This window comes from Stenella coeruleoalba, assembly GCF_951394435.1.
Source record: "Stenella coeruleoalba genome assembly, chromosome: 8".
Lineage (NCBI taxonomy): Eukaryota > Metazoa > Chordata > Mammalia > Artiodactyla > Delphinidae > Stenella > Stenella coeruleoalba.
This window is the reverse complement of record NC_137154.1, coordinates 100,425,572-100,441,265: the sequence shown is the minus strand read 5'-3', so window position 1 is coordinate 100,441,265 and position 15,694 is coordinate 100,425,572. Positions and strand designations below refer to the sequence as shown.

The 15,694-nt window shown below is 41.0% G+C and overlaps 1 protein-coding gene and 1 long non-coding RNA gene across 2 annotated transcripts; one reads left to right on the top strand and one right to left on the bottom strand.

Moving 5' to 3' along the window:
* Nucleotides 1-656: 656 nt before the first annotated feature.
* On the top strand, nucleotides 657-13,499 carry LOC307190595. The gene is made up of 3 exons (XR_013829500.1): nucleotides 657-828; nucleotides 6,388-6,453; nucleotides 13,335-13,499. It is a non-coding gene; the product is annotated as an uncharacterized lncRNA (long non-coding RNA).
* On the bottom strand, nucleotides 2,019-4,446 carry PATE1 (prostate and testis expressed 1; the record flags this gene model as incomplete). Its single annotated transcript, XM_079928315.1, has 3 exons — nucleotides 2,019-2,152; nucleotides 2,934-3,050; nucleotides 4,395-4,446. 3 exons carry the CDS (start codon nucleotides 4,444-4,446, stop codon nucleotides 2,019-2,021), a joined length of 303 nt encoding a protein of 100 aa, XP_079784441.1.
* Nucleotides 13,500-15,694: the final 2,195 nt, after the last annotated feature.

Genomic DNA, 15,694 nt, shown 5'->3' with positions numbered 1-15,694 from the left:
TCATAAAGCAGGTTCTGATAAATAAATACATTGAGAACATCCACAAAGTATCATTCTTATTCTTTTATCCATGGGGAGAAAGTTATAAAAAATTTTTTTTATTATGTTTTTTCCCTTACCAAAAGATTCTTTTAAGAACCTTGACTTCAAAGATTTTTGCACTCGTCCATGAAACCGGCTATCTTAATTAACAATCTGCTATGCCAGAAATAAAACTTAGACATGACTTTTTCTGAATTTATACATTGTTCTAAGTTTCTTTGTTAAGACTTTGGCATTTATTCTTTCTCCCTTTATGCTTTTCATGCTCTTTCTTACTGGAAGTGCTTAAAGATCTGTCATCTTTCATAGTCTTTAACTTATGTTTTACTATATATAACTTATGTTTTACTATATTTAGCTTATGTTTTTCCTTATTTCTTAGGTCTGTACTCTGTAAGCCTTTCTATTCTATGGTCATCTTTTCTACATCTTCTTTCTTACTGTATTCTGGGAGAGTTCCTCATTCTGGTCTTCCAAGTGCCTAATTCTTTGCGCATCTTTTTCAAGAAATACGTATAATATTTCATCTATTGTGGGCTTTTTTTATTTGTTATATTTTATACCAAATATTCCCACCTGTTTATTTTTTATTATTTTGTTTCAACTTGCATGTTTAATTATCTCTTTATATTTTCATTCTTGCTTTAGACACCATGAGGACAACGGTCATGGCTACGTTATCCTAAGGTCCAGCAGTGCCTTAAATACAGGACTTTTAAAATAAATATTTGTTGGCGAAATTAAAGAAGGGTTTGGAGATGAGAGATAGAAGAAAACACAATATAGGTATGGAAGAAATGTAACTTTCTTTATGATATTTTTATAATATTAATTAATCACCCTTTTCAGGCCTCATCCTACCAGTTTGTTAGGAATCAGTAATCAATCCTTATGAGCATACATTTTCCAACCCCTATTTTTTCCCAGGAAGGGAAAAAGAGGAAAGGAAGGGAAGGAGCAGGGAAAAGAATTGACCTATCCTCTTTCTTTTCTGAAGCAACTTGGGTATTCAGTGAAAGCACTAGGTTCTGTAACAACCTGCAGGATGTATGTGCTAGAACTGTACAAGCGGAAGACCCGAGCGTGTGTGAGGCGGAGGTGGAGGGTGAGGAAAGGCATCTGGTCATGGGGACAGCTCTCCACAGAGGTTGCTGCTGAGATGTCTAGTGGACAGACCCACATGGCTTCTTCAGACCCCACAGATCTCAGCTTCCTCCATGCCATGCTGCAGGCATGGGAATATTTATGTGACTACTTCTGGTCTCATCTCCTTGGAAGCATACTACAGCTCTTCCCTGTCTAGGGGTTGATGCCTTCCTATGAGTTTGCCAGGGAAGCAGAGTGCAAATACTATCTCTAGAATTCCAGGCATGCCTTCTCCTTTTCTTCTCCAACCCCTAACTCCATAGAGAGTCTCATTCTACAAGGCAGAAAATCTTTTTCTCTTCATGGCTCTGGTACAAATTTCTTTCTATATTCTGCCCTGCTCCTGTCTCGGGGAATAGCATTCATGAACAAAATTTATGAAGACTTAAGTCATCTCTTTTCACGTTGCCCCCTCCCTCCCCATGAGGTCAGAGTTATACACTTTAATTGGAGTGAGATAAGAAGAACAATACCAAGAGAAAAAAATGAAAATATTCTGTCACAGAAGGAAGGGAAGGAGCAGGGAAAAGAACTGACCTATCTTCTTCCTTTTCTGAAGCAACTTGGGTATTCAGTGAAAACACTAGGTTCTGTAACAACCTGCAGGTTGTGTTGATCTTGTATTCAAGGTGTTCCCTACCCCTCACCCTGCCAGGGGCCAAGGCAGAGAATCTATTGATAGAAAAAGAGAGGGCTTTTTCTTACACATGCAGAAGGCAGAGCCATATGTTTGCAATCTGAAATGTGCTCTTTTAGAAAATCATTGTGAAGAGGTGGCACCAACAATGTCACCCACCCAGAGACTGGAGCCAGAAAAGGACCAGTCATTTCTAGAGGTCTTCATTGCACAAGTCACAGCTCCTGCAGCACCTGAAGTTCACCAGATAGACACTCCATTTTATATTGTTCACATTAGCACAGTTCTTTAGGCAGCCCCTAAAGGTTAACCAGGGTGTACCATCATCTGCAGAAGGAGGAGAAACAGATCAGCAAAGAGGTTTCTGGAAAAACAAACAAACAAAAAAACACCTTCTTTCCAGCCTGCACCAGCATACAAAAACAACCTTGTGTAGTTCAAGGCTCGGTTATTCAAATGTGAAGAATCGGAAGATGTTGGAATTTGGGGGTTTCCCAAAAGAAAAGCAATAGCAGAGTAGTTAAAAAAAAAAAATTCCTGGATATGGGGATGTAATGACAGCAGCAATTCAAGGATTGCGCAAGCTGGATGTTTCCACTGGGAATGTTAACACTGGCTTAAGTAAGGGTTAGAAATACTAAGGAATCACTCAGCACAAAGGCTAGGAAAACTGAGAAATCATGATGTTTAGTCTTACCCATGAAGAGCCATTTAGTCAATATTTATTGCTAACGCTGGCCCCTCTATTTTCACCGTTTAAAACCACCCACAAGGAGGTCCAGGCAGGGACAAAGACAGAAAACTGCCCTCCTCACTCCAACATCCAGCTGTTCTCCACTGGCCGTATTGTGCCTCTCCTTTCCCCTCAGTTAAGACTCCTCTGTTTTCTTCAGGCTTCTCAAAATATTGATTCCATAGCTACAGACCCCCACCCCTTAGAGCCTACCTCTATCTATTTTTCATTATGGCATGCGATGGGGTAGAGATAGTCAGTCATCCCAGAGTTGAGACTGCCTGAGCTAAAGTAAGGTCCCACCTTTTCACTATGACTAATGTATCCCTGTCTGCTTCCTCTGCCCCTTCCTCCTTCCCCAAACCCACAACTTACTTCTGAAAATCCTCCCAGTTGTGCAAGCCTCTTCCATTGTTGCAGTACATATTCCTTTGCCTCTGGAACACTTCTCTCCTGGAAACTGGAGGTGGCCCATCCTACACTGAATAATTTCTATAATTTGGGCCAGAGAGTAGGGAAGTCGAAGTGAGAGAGGGTCTCACACTGCTATGAAAGGACCCACCTCCCCTTTCAAATTTGAAGTCTGCTGGGAGCCCCGAGGGCTTTGTCAGAGACTCATTAAACATGGGCATCTACCTCTATTAAAATAGGCTGAGTCAAAAGAGGGGCTAAAGTTTATGGTCTCAGAAGTGTTAGCCTGTAAAACAGGTGGAGGGTTAAGGAAAAGGGGAACAAAATCAAAACTGAGATAATCAGGTCAGGTCCTCTTCATACTCACCAGGAATACGGTATTCACCAACAAATAGTTCATGGACTGTGCTGGCAAAGAGAAATAAAACATATCTGCAATTTTCTCTAAGATTTACCCTTGCCTAGGGTCACTGTAAGCCTTGTAACACATGAGGCCCATCTTGCTCTCTTAACCTGGAGCCACTCTAGGCTCTTATGGCCCTCCAAAGCCTAGTCCCCTGTCTCGTGGCATATCTGCACCTCTCCCTCTTTTCAATTCTCTTCACCTCTAGAGGGCCTCTCAGCCTCCCCTGCCCATCTCTTAGGATACAGCACAGACTCAAAGGAAAAAGATAAATGCACATTTTTTGTGTGTGTGCCTCATTCCCTTCTTTTTAATTGACCTATGTGACTTTCTTACCTACATGCGCCTGGAAGCTGACAAGGGGGAAAGCATCTGAAATCCATGAAATTGCTACACTTTGGATTTAGCCAGCTAGTGCCTTAAAAATCAACATTCCACTTCCCCCTTTCCCTTTTTCTTGCTTTTTAATACACTCATCCTTAGCCCTGTCAACTGCTGCTCATGTTTTTTCATCAAACTTAAAATCAGCTCCCATCCCAGCCCGATCCTGCTGGAAGAAGTTGTTGAGTGTTGAAATTCAAGGTCTATCTCTGGATTCCTTTCAACCCTCAGTGCTCAGCCTGCCCCTTTCATCTCCTCCCTCCCCCCAAATTCCCCATCCCACACCACTGATCCATTTCTACTCACTTCCATGTTCTTTGTCTGTGAATGACCCGTACAGTACTGTTGGAAAAAAAAAAAAAAGATACACTCTCTGAAGACCTCATTTTAAAAACCTCACCTCACAGCTTCTGTGAAAATCTTTTCAATTCCTTTATAATCTACCTGTTTCCTTCTGCAAGAGCAGACTAAGACTTTGGTGAAGGTCCCAGGGACATGATGCGTTGTGGACAAAAGTCATGGCATCAGAATGACAGCTTCTGTTACCATATGGCTCTCATAAGAGAACTTCTGTCATGTGAACCCCGACCCATTCCAGGATCCTGGACACGTCTCTCCAACTGTCAACCATAGGGACTCACCTCTAAAGCAGCAGAGGAGGATGGGGAGTCCTAGCAGGAGGGAGTTGTCCATTTTGGAGGGAGAAAACAGCAGGTTAGAGCAGGAAGCTGCAAGGTGCCTGTTTATATATCTACCAGGTTGGGCTTCCCCAGGAAGGGCTAGGGGTGGGGACATTGCGGAAGTCCTTCAAAGGCATTTCCTGCTCCTAGGGAAACCAGGGACTCTAAATTTTTTTCTTTTTGGCAAATTGTGGGGAAGAGGGACTGCCTGGGTAAGTCCTGGACCCAATTTATTTCAGTCCTAGCATTCAGGATTTTTGATGCCATGTTCTGTGGTCTTTTCATTATACCACACTGTGGGAGAATACAAGGATAAATCCAGGCTAGGTAGGTTGGATTCAGAGCCATTTACACTGAGATGCTCATTCAAGCTGAGAGAATATATGAGTGTAAATAATTGGAATGCAGGAAGTCCAAAAGAGGGCTAAGCACAGAGCCTTTAAAACTCAGTACTATAGGGAATGGAGAAGAGAGGTGGAGAGGTTAGATTCAGATGCATTGACAGAGGATACTCATGAAGGAAATAGTTTCCCACTGTCAATCATCCTGGAACAAATTAAACCCTGGGGTAGAAAATGAGAGCTGAGGAGGAAACTGCTTCCCGTACTTGGAGTTCCCGGTGGTTGAGACTTAGACTTTTACTAAAAGAGAGGTTTGAGATTACTTCACCTGGAGGGAGGTAAGCTGGTCCTTTCCACTTGATGTTGAGCCAGGAATTGTGTGTGTGTGGGGGGTGTTACCTCAACTCTGAGAGTGACTAGGTAATCAATTAGGGTGGTGATTGAATGTAAAATTCCTGTAGAGGGGATTGAGCCTGTGGATTCTAAGAACAGCCATATTTAGTATCTCATTCTAAGTTTTCTGTTAGTTTCCTTCAGTTATTCCTATACCTTCCAAAAATTGTGATGGGAGTTGCAGCTTAGTCTGTGCTGTCATTGCAAGGAGTTGAAGGAAGGGTCTGTGCCCATGCTTAGGGCAAAGAAATACAGGGGAAAGAAACAGCAACCTGAAGGAAGCAGACTGCAATAGAGCACTCTATAGGTCTACAGCAAAGTGGGGTAGTAGTCTAAGACAGATGTTGGCTGAAGAGGCAGGGACAGCAAGAGTGACGTAGGGAAGAGATGTTCTCCAGAATATACTGGCGGTTGTTACTACACGCCCAAAGAGCAAATGGACATTTCCATACAGGGAGGAAGGAGGAAGGGGATATAACTAGTTAACTGCTTACCTGTGGCACCTAGGACTCTGGTGAAGCTTTGAAATAACACCATGAAGCAATCATGTATTACTTTCTAACACACACACACACACACACACACACACTCGACATCACTGGTTTTTGTGTTCTGCATATTCACTAGAAGATCTGTCCCTTTCCCTCCTCTCAATGCCCTGAAATTGAGCATCTTCTCTTACACCTTTACATTTCTTTCTTCGACTTTTTGAGATCTCCCCTCCTTGCCTTCTAGGAATTCCATAGTTAATTCTTTGACTAATGGCGGCACACACGAAAGAAGGAAAGGTTTTCTTCCTCTGCCCCACAAGAAACTGTCTCCTCACTTAATTACACTCCGATGATATTATTTTACCACTTCTGCTAAAGCAGAAATTTCCCCCTCTCAGCTTTACTGATCCACCTGAATTAGTTGCTTATATTTGAACCCTATTTTATTGACTTACTTTTCTCCTAAAATCTCCTCAAATTCACACTCCCAGTCTTAGTATCCCATAATACCTGATTTTCTAACTGGGCCACATTCAATACCTTTTCTCAGTGCTCCTAATCCTTTTTTCCTATCCTCTTAGGGTACCCCAAAATAATTATTCTTATGTCATAAATTACAGACCCATGACTTAAAAGTGTTCAGGAATGAATTCCTTTTGCCTATTGCCCCAAACCTCATGTGGAGTCTGCATGACCCCTTTATTCATGCTACCCTTCTCTCCATCACAGAGTTCTGGAGGTCCAGTTAGTCCAGAAGAGTAGCCCTGGATTTTCCTCAGCTCTGCGAGTGACTAGGTGAGTACTCAATTACATCTTTATGCATATGATTAGAAGATGTTTAGATTATGCACTAGGATTTTTGGTTTGCATCTCCAATGTTACCATGCAAAACAATAAATTGATGTTTCTTGAATGGAAATCCACTTTCCAATCGGTTACCATTATTTTCAAAAGACATAGATCTACTCTCCATGGTGAATACAGTAAAAATATCCTGAAATTCGTTGGTCATAGAGGTATTTTCACACAGTGACATTTTTGGATAGGTTAATGGAGCTGGTGGTGAGTGCCAAGATTTGATTTGAGGAAAGAGATCTCACCTTAGGCAGATGTCACATGTGATGAGGAAGGTCAACAAGATGAAGAACCACAGTTACTGTTCCAAGGCAGCCCAATGACCTTAAGCTCCTGGGGTTTTCCCAGTACCCATAGGATTTATACCAGTGATCTGGCAGGAAAAGAACAATTTCTTCTAGATCAGGGTTTGAAGGAACAGTCAGATCAGAAAATTTTGTCTCTTTTCCTCAAGCAAGGGAGCAGCTCAGTTCTGGGGGACTGAGACTACATGAAACCAGAGAAGTTCTACCCTCTTGAGGGATGTGAAAATGGAAATTTCAGACAATATGTGCAGATCCAAGAAAGAACATGAAAGAAGTGTCTCTGAGGAGACCTGTGCATATTCTTTTCTACCACGAGACCCAGCATCCCCGAGGATTGGCTGGGAGTCTCAGAATTATTCAATACGTCCACAGTTCCCTAGATAGTTCATTCTAGAGTGCTGGGGGCTGGAGAAGGTAACGTGGATGTTAAAGTAACTAGGGAGGCAGTCAACAATGAAGAATAATCTACCCATTGTTCCTGTATAGCTTACAGCTCAAATAAAATGTTCTGTATTTTCAGTGTGCTGTTTCAACGACTCTACTATCACCAAGAGAACTCTATTTATTTATTTATTGAATTTTATTTTATTTTTTTATACAGCAGGTTCTTATTAGTTATCCTTTTTTTTTTTTTTGCGGTACGCAAGCATGTGGGATCTTCCTGGACCGGGGCACGAACCCGTGTCCCTGCTTCGGCAGGCGGACTCTCAATCACTGCGCCACCAGGGAAGCCCTAGTTATCCATTTTATACATATTAGTGTATATATGTCAGTCCCAATCTCCCAATTCATCACACCACCACCACCCCTGCTGCTTTCCCCACTTGGTGTCCATACGTTTGTTCTCTACATCTGTGTCTCAATTTCTGCCCTGCACACTGGTTTATCTGGACCATTTTTCTAGTTTCCACATATATGCGTTAATATACGATATTTGTTTTTCTCTTTCTGACTTACTTCACTCTGTATGACAGTCTCTAGATCCATCCACGTCCCTACAAATGACCCAATTTTGTTCCTTTTTATGGCTGAGTAATATTCCATTGTATATATGTACCACATCTTCTTTATCCATTCGTCTGTCGATGGGCATTTAGGTTGCTTCCATGACCTGGCTATTGTAAATAGTGCTGCAATGAACATTGGAGTGCATGTGTCTGTTTGAATTATGGCTTTCTCTGGGTATATGCCCAGTAGTGGGATTGCTGGGTCATATGGTAATTCTATTTTTAGTTTTTGAAGGAACTTCCATACTGTTCTCCAGAGTGGCTGTATCCATTTACATTCCCACCACCAGTGCAAGAGGGTTCCCTTTTCTCCACACCCTCTCCAACATTTATTGTTTGTAGATTTTCTGATGATGCCCATTCTAACTGGTGTGAGGTGATACCTCATTGTAATTTTGATTTGCATTTCTCTAATAATTAGTGATGTCGAGCAGCTTTTCATGGGCTTCTTGGCCATCTGTATGTCTTCTTTGAAGAAATGTCTATTTAGGTCTTCTGCCCATTTTTTGATTGGGTTGTTTGTTTTTCTAATATTGAGCTGCATGATCTGTTTATATATTTTGGAGATTAATCCTTTGTCCGTTGATTCGTGTGCAAATATTTTCTCCCATTCTGAGGGTTGGCTTTTCAGCTTGTTTCCTTTGCTTTGCAAAAGCTTTGAAGTTTCATTAGGTCCCATTTATTTATTTTTGTTTTTATTTCCATTACTCTAGGAGGTGGATCAAAAAAGATCTTGCTGTGACTTACGTCAAAGAGTGTTCTTCCTATGTTTTCCTCTAAGAGTTTTATAGTGTCCGGTCTTAATTTAGGTCTCTAATCCATTTTGAGTTTATTTTTGTGTATGGTGTTAGGGAGTGTTCTAATTTCATTCTTTTACATGTAGCTGTCCAGTTTTCCCAGCACCACTTATTGAAGAGACTGTCTTTTCTCCATTGTATGTCCTTGCCTCCATTATCATAGATTAGTTGACCATAGGTGCATGGGTTTATCCCTGGGCTTTCTATCCTGTTCCATTGATCTATATTTCTGTTTTTGTACCAGTACCATAATGTCTTGATTACTGTAACTTTGTAGTATAGTCTGAAGTCAGGGAGTCTGATTCCTCCCGCTCCATTTTTTCCCTCAAGACTTCTTTGGCTATTCGGGCTCTTTTGTGTCTCCATACAAATTTTAAGATTTTTTGTTCTAGTTCTGTAAAAAATGCATTGGTACTTTGATAGGGATTGCATTGAATCTGTAGATTGCTTTGGTTAGTATAGTCATTTTCACAATGTTGATTCTTCCAATCCAAGAACATGGTATATCTCTCCATCTGTTGGTATCATATTTAATTTCTTTCAACAGTGTCATAGTTTTCTGCATACAGGTCTTTTGTCTCCCTAGGTAGATTTAATCCTAGGTATTTTATTCTTTTTGTTGCAATGGTAAATGAGAGTGTTTCCTTAATTTCTCTTTCAGATTTTTCACCATTAGTGTATAAGAATGCAAGAGATTACTGTGTATTAATTTTGTATCCTGCAACTTTACCAGATTCATTGATTAGCTCTAGTAGTTTTCTGGTGGCATCTTTAGGATTCTCTATGTATAGTATCATGTCATCTGCAAACAGTGACTGTGTTACTTCTTCTTTTCTAATTTGTATTCTTTTTATTTTTTTCTTCTCTGATTGCCGTGGCTAGGACTTCCACAACTATGCTGAATAATAGTGGTGAGAGTGGACATCCTTGTCTTGTTCCTGATCTTAGAGGAAAGGCTTTCAGTTTTTCACCATTGAGAATGATGTTTGCTGTGGGTTTGTCATATATGGCCTTTATTGTGTTGAAGTAGGTTCCCTCCATGCCCACTCTCTGGAGAGTTTTTATCATAAATGGTGTTGAATTTTGTCAAAAGCTTTTTCTGCATCTATTGAGATGATCATATGGGTTTTCTTCTTCAATTTGTTAATATGGTGTATCACATTGATTGATTTGCGTATATTGAAGAATCCTTGCATCCCTGGGATAAATCCCACTTGATCATGGTGTATGATCCTTTTAATGTGTTGTTGGATTCTGTTTGCTAGTATTTTGTTGAGGATTTTTGCATCTACATTCATCAGTGATATTGGTCTGTAATTTTCTTTTTTTGTAGTATCTTTGTCTGGTATTGGTATCAGGGTGATGGTGGCCTCATAGAATGAGTTTGGGAGTGTTCCTTCCTCTGCAATTTTTTGGAAGAGTTTGAAAAGGATGGGTGCTATCTTTTCTCTAAACGTTTGATAGAATCCACCTGTGAAGCTGTCTTGTCCTGGACTTTTGTTTGTTGGAAGATTTTTAATCACAGTTTCAATTTCATTACTTGAGATTGGCCTGTTCATATTTTCCATTTCTTCCTGGTTCAGTTTTGGAAGGTTATACCTTTCTGAGAATGTGTCCATTTCTTCCAGATTGTCCATTTGACTGGCATAGAGTTGCTTGTAGTAGTCTCTTAAGATGCTTTGTATTTCTGTGGTGTCCGTTGTAAATTCTCCTTTTTCACTTCTAATTTTATTGATTTAAGTCCTCTCCCTCTTTTTCTTGATGAGTCTCCCTAATGGTTTATCAATTTTGTTTATCTTCTCAAAGAACCAGCTTTTAGTTTTTTTGATCTTTGTTCTTGTTTCTTTGTTTCTATTTCATTTATTTCTGCTCTGACCTTTATGATTTCTTGCCTTCTGCTAACTTTGGGTTCTGTTTGTTCTTCTTTCTCTAGTTCCTTTAGGTGTAAGGTTAGATTGTTTATTTGAGATTTTCTTGTTTCTTGAGATAGGCTTGTATAGCTATAAACTTCCCTCTTAGAACTGCTTTTGCTGCAACCCATAGGTTTTGGATTGTCGTGTTCTCATTGTCATTTGTCTCTAGGTATTTTTTGATGTCCTCTTTGATTTCTTCAGTGATCTCTTGGTTATTTAGTAACGTATTGTTTAGCCTCCATGTGTTTGTGTTTTTTACGTAATTTGTGTTTTTTCCCTGTAATTGATTTCTAATCTCATAGCATTGTGGTCAGAAAAGATGCTTGATATGATTTCAATTTTCTTAAATTTACTGAGGCTTGATTTGTGACCCAAGATGTGATCTGTCCTGGAGAATGTTCTGTGCGCACTTGAGAAGAAAGTGTAATCTGCTGTTTTTGGATGGAATGTCTTACCCATATCAGTCAAACCTATCTGGTCTATTGTGTCATTTAAAGCTTGAGTTTCTTTATTAATTTTCTGTTTGGATGATGAGTCCATTGGTGTAAGTGAGGTGTTAAAGTGCCCCAATTTTATTGCGTTACTATCAGTTTCCTCTTTTATAGCTGTTAGCAGTTGCCTTTTGTATTGAGGTGCTCCTATGTTGGGTGCATATATATTTATAATTATTATATCTTCTTCTTGGATTGATCCCTTGATTGTTATGTAGTGTCACTCCTTGTTTCTTGTAACATTCTTTATTTTAACGTCTATTTTATCTGCTATGAGTATTGCTACTCCAGCTTTCTTTTGATTTCCATTTGCATGGAATATCTTTTTCCATCCCCTCGCTTTCAGTCTGTATGTGTCCCTAGGTCTGTCCCTAGGTGGGTCTCTTGTAGACAGCATATATATATGGGTCTTGTTTTTGTTTCCATTCAGCAAGCATGTGTCTTTTGGTTGGAGCATTTAATCCATTCACATTTAAGGTGATTGTTGATATGTATGTTCCCGTGACCATTTTCTTAATTGTTTTGGGTTTGTTTTTGTAGGTCCTTTTCTTCTCTTGTGTTTTGCACTTAGAGAAGTTCCTTTAGCATTTGTTGTAGAGCTGGTTTGGTGGTGCTCAATTCTCTTAGCTTTTGCTTGTCTGTAAAGCTTTTGATTTCTCTGTCGAATGTGAATGAGATCCTTGCTGGGCAGAGTGATCTTGGTTGTATGTTTTTCCCTTTCATCACTTTAAATATATCATGCCAGTCCCTTCTGACTTGTAGAGTTTCTGCCGAGAAATCAGCTGTTAACCTTATGGAAGTTCCCTTGAATGTTATTTGTCGGTTTTCCCTTGCTGCTTTCAATAATTTTTCTTTGTCTTTAATTTTTGCCAGTTTGATTACTATGTGTCTTGGCGTGTTTCTCCTTGGGTTTATACTGTATGGGACTCTCTGCACTTCTTGGCCTTGGGTGGCTATTTCCTTTCCTGTGATAGGGAAGTTTGCGACTATAGTCTCTTCAAATATTTTCTTGGGTCCTTTCTCTCTCTCTTCTCCTTCTGGGACCCCTATAATGCGAATGTTGTTGCATTTAATGTTGTCCCAGAGGTCTCTTAGGCTGTCTTCATTTCTTTTCATTCTTTTTTCTTTATTCTGTTCCGCAGCAGTGAATTCCACCATTCTGTCTTCCAGGTCACTTATCCGTTCTTCTGCCTCAGTTATTCTGCTATTGATTCCTTATAGTGTATTTTTCCATTCGGTTATTGTATTGTTCATCTCTGTTCTTTAATTCTTCTAGGTCTCTGTAACATTTCTTGCATCTTCTCAATCTTTGCCTCCATTCTTTTTCTGAGGTCCTGGATCATCTTCACTAACATTTTTCTGAATTCTTTTTCTGAAAGGTTGCCTATCTTCACTTCATTTAGTTGTTTTTCTGGGGTTTTATCTTGTTCTTTCATCTGGTACCTAGACCTCTGCCTTTTCATCTTGCCTATCTTTCTGTGAATGTGATAATTTTTCCTAAGGGTGACCTCAGCTAAGGAGAAATAAGGGATTCCTCTTCTACTTTCCAAGGTAAATTCACCAGTCATGAAAGTCATGCTCAGAGACCAGCAGTCCCATGGTAGCATATAACCTTCTGTTTTGCTGAGTTTACATTGAGGCTATCCCTGACCAGTTTACTGAAGCACATTCCCCCTTCGTATTTCCTCTATCTCTCTCTCTTTCTCTGTCTCTGTCTCTGTCCTCTGTCTCTCTCGCTCTGTGTGTGTGTGTGTGTGTGTGTGTGTGTGTGTGTGTGTGTGTATGAAGCAAGCTGGGAGAAATCTGTTATTTTAAAAATGCCATAGAACTTTCCTACCATGTTTAAGCTGCCTTATTCTGATTCATCATTACTTGGTTGCTGTAAACCTTAGACAAAGTGGATTTCAATGAATTTTGCTCTTTTGGTCAGTGTTTCTGTGGAGGGACAGTCCTTTCGAGCTCCCTCGTCTGTGATTTCCACTGATGACGCCTCCAGGGCTCCTCAAAATGTATATTTTAAAATAATTAAGGGTTTCCCTGGTGGCGCAGTGGTTGAGAGTCCGCCTGCTGATGCAGGGGACACGGGTTCGTGCCCCTGTCCGGGAAGATCCCACATGCCACGGGGCGGCTGGGCCCGTGAGCCATGGCCGCTGAGCCTGCGCGTCTGAAGCCTGTGCTCTGCAACAGGAGAGGCCACAACAGTGAGGCCCGCGTACCGCAAAAAAAAAAAAAAATTAAATAGCTCATAAGTTCTAATTTAGTCCTCACAATTATTCTTGATAGATACCATTGTTTATTTTTTTTCTAGGTAAAAAACCCCTGAGGATAGAGAGGTTAAAGGACACACACAGGGTCACACAACCAGCAAGTGGAGAATCCAGATTTAAACAGAGTTTCATCCAACACTGAGCATGATGCTATAAAAATCACCCATGGAAAGAAGGTAGCTGGTTTTCATAGACCAGAGATTATAATAACTTGGTAAGATTTTTTTATATATATATATTTTTATTTATGTATTTATTTATTTTTGGCTGCATCAGGTCTTAGTTGCGGCACATGGGATCTTCATTGAGGCATGGGGGATCTTTCAGGGTGTGGGCTTCTCTCTAGTTGTGGCATGCGGGTTTTCTCTTCTCTAGTTGTGGCGCATGGGTTCCAGAGCATGTGGGCTCTGTAGTTTGCGGTGTGCAGGCTCTCTACTTGAGGCTTGCGAGCTCAGTAGTTGCGGCATGTGGACTTAGTTGCCCTGCAGCATGTGGGATCTTAGTTCCCTGACCAGGGATCAAACCTGCATCCCCTGCATTGGAAGGCGGATTCTTTACCACTGGACCACCAGGGAAGTCTCTAACTTGGTAAAATTTTTTAAACTCTTGTAATGTTCTTGTGTTTGAAGTGATCAGCAGTAAAATCCCAAAACTGAAAAGTGTATGTAGGGTCATGGAGCCTAGTGGCCTATTGCGTGGCCACGCATAGATGGAGAAAATCTGAAACATGAAGTGGATAGTGGTAGTGTGGGAAGGAAAGAAAGAGAGTTGAGTCTCTGGGTCATTGTGAGGAAGGCTGGAGGGTCCTGGAAATCTCCCAGGGTGGGGTGATGCTCTCTCCCAGTTGCTTGCTATGCAGACAACCCCACTCAGCATGCACCCTAAGCTTCCACAATGGAGAGCTTCCTCATCTCCCTGCAGAAGCCCCATTCTCTCTTGCACATGCTAGGAAAATGCCTCATCCATGGGTCTTCCTTCCAGGACTCCTCCTCTGCCTCCCTGTTCCTCCTGTGTGTTCCCACAGCACAGCTGAGACCCATGATATGAAAATAGTCAGCCTTATCTTTGACTCCTCTTCCTCTCTCATTTCACATTAAACCACTGACAGAGTCCAGTCTGTGCTGTCTTCATAAGATCAGGACTGTCATTTCCTTCTCCATTCCCACTATTGCTGCTCTTGTTATGACTTTCATGTTGCCCACCTGGAACTTATTCTTTTCTCAGTATGTAAGCATTTGTTGAATTAAATCCATTGAAATAGAGTCTTAACAAGCATTGGTTAGAGAAGCAAGCTTTGCTTCTGATCCTTGGAGCACAGGAAGTCTGTCATTACAGAGTTGGGATGCTGAAGCTGCTTGGAGGAATGAAGAAAGGAGAGAGAGATTATTTTAAGCACTTCAACCTGGGAGAAGCCTCAGAGGAAGCAAGAAAATGATGAAACTGAAGAAGGAGGTGTTGCATAACCAAAGTCAAGGAGATGAGGCCCTGAGAGAAGTGCATCCCCTGATCATGACTCACAGCGCCAGGCAAAGACTGGATCCTGCTCTCAAAGAGGGGCAATAATGCAAGGGGTCTTCTTGAGAGCTTCATGTAGCTCCAGACAGGGTAGGAGGAGGGTTGTGGACCTAGTAGTTCATCAGAATATAATCCTGATAAGCCTGGGAACATAAGCCTTGGGTGCAGCCTGTGGGGTTAGGAGAACAGAACATCTTCTTCTTGAGGCCGTGAGCTGAGATAGTTTTTGATCATTAAAGTCCAAATGGGCATCAGATGAGAGGTGAAAAGCTTAGTCATGTGAGAAGAGGAACAAGGCAACACTGGAACTCTTGGCACCATCCAGAGGTGGGTGGAGAAGGAGTAAGAGGGCATTAGTACATGTATAAGACATCAATATACTCAAGCGAAAAAAAACAGCGCTTATCATTTCAAAGACTTAAACATGTGCCAAAATGTTGACAAAGCAAGGTTAGAAAGAGGACACAGCCTCCTTTCCATGTCTTAGATGTTTCCTGAGAGTGTGTGCTCACATGCAGTATAAGAAAGTGAGATTCCTGTAACAGCTCCATACTCCCCTCCTTGTCCCAGAAAAGTCCCTCCCCCCAGTAGAAGTCTGGAATGCAGCTCCAAAGACATTGTGATGAGGACTTTCTGCTCAGGTCAACAGAGGTACCCAGTAATTCAAAACTGATGAACTAGCCACAAGTTTAGTATCACAGGTATAGTGGGGCATAATTTGAATCATAATATATATATATTTAATTATAAGGTTATCTTTTGTTTCTCAACATGTATCAGTAGTTTACCATTCTGTCTTCTGTCCCATCTCCTACCATTCAGTACCACCAATTGGCTTTATGGGGTATTGGGTTGGGGGACCTATTTTTGCTACTTCCATTATTCC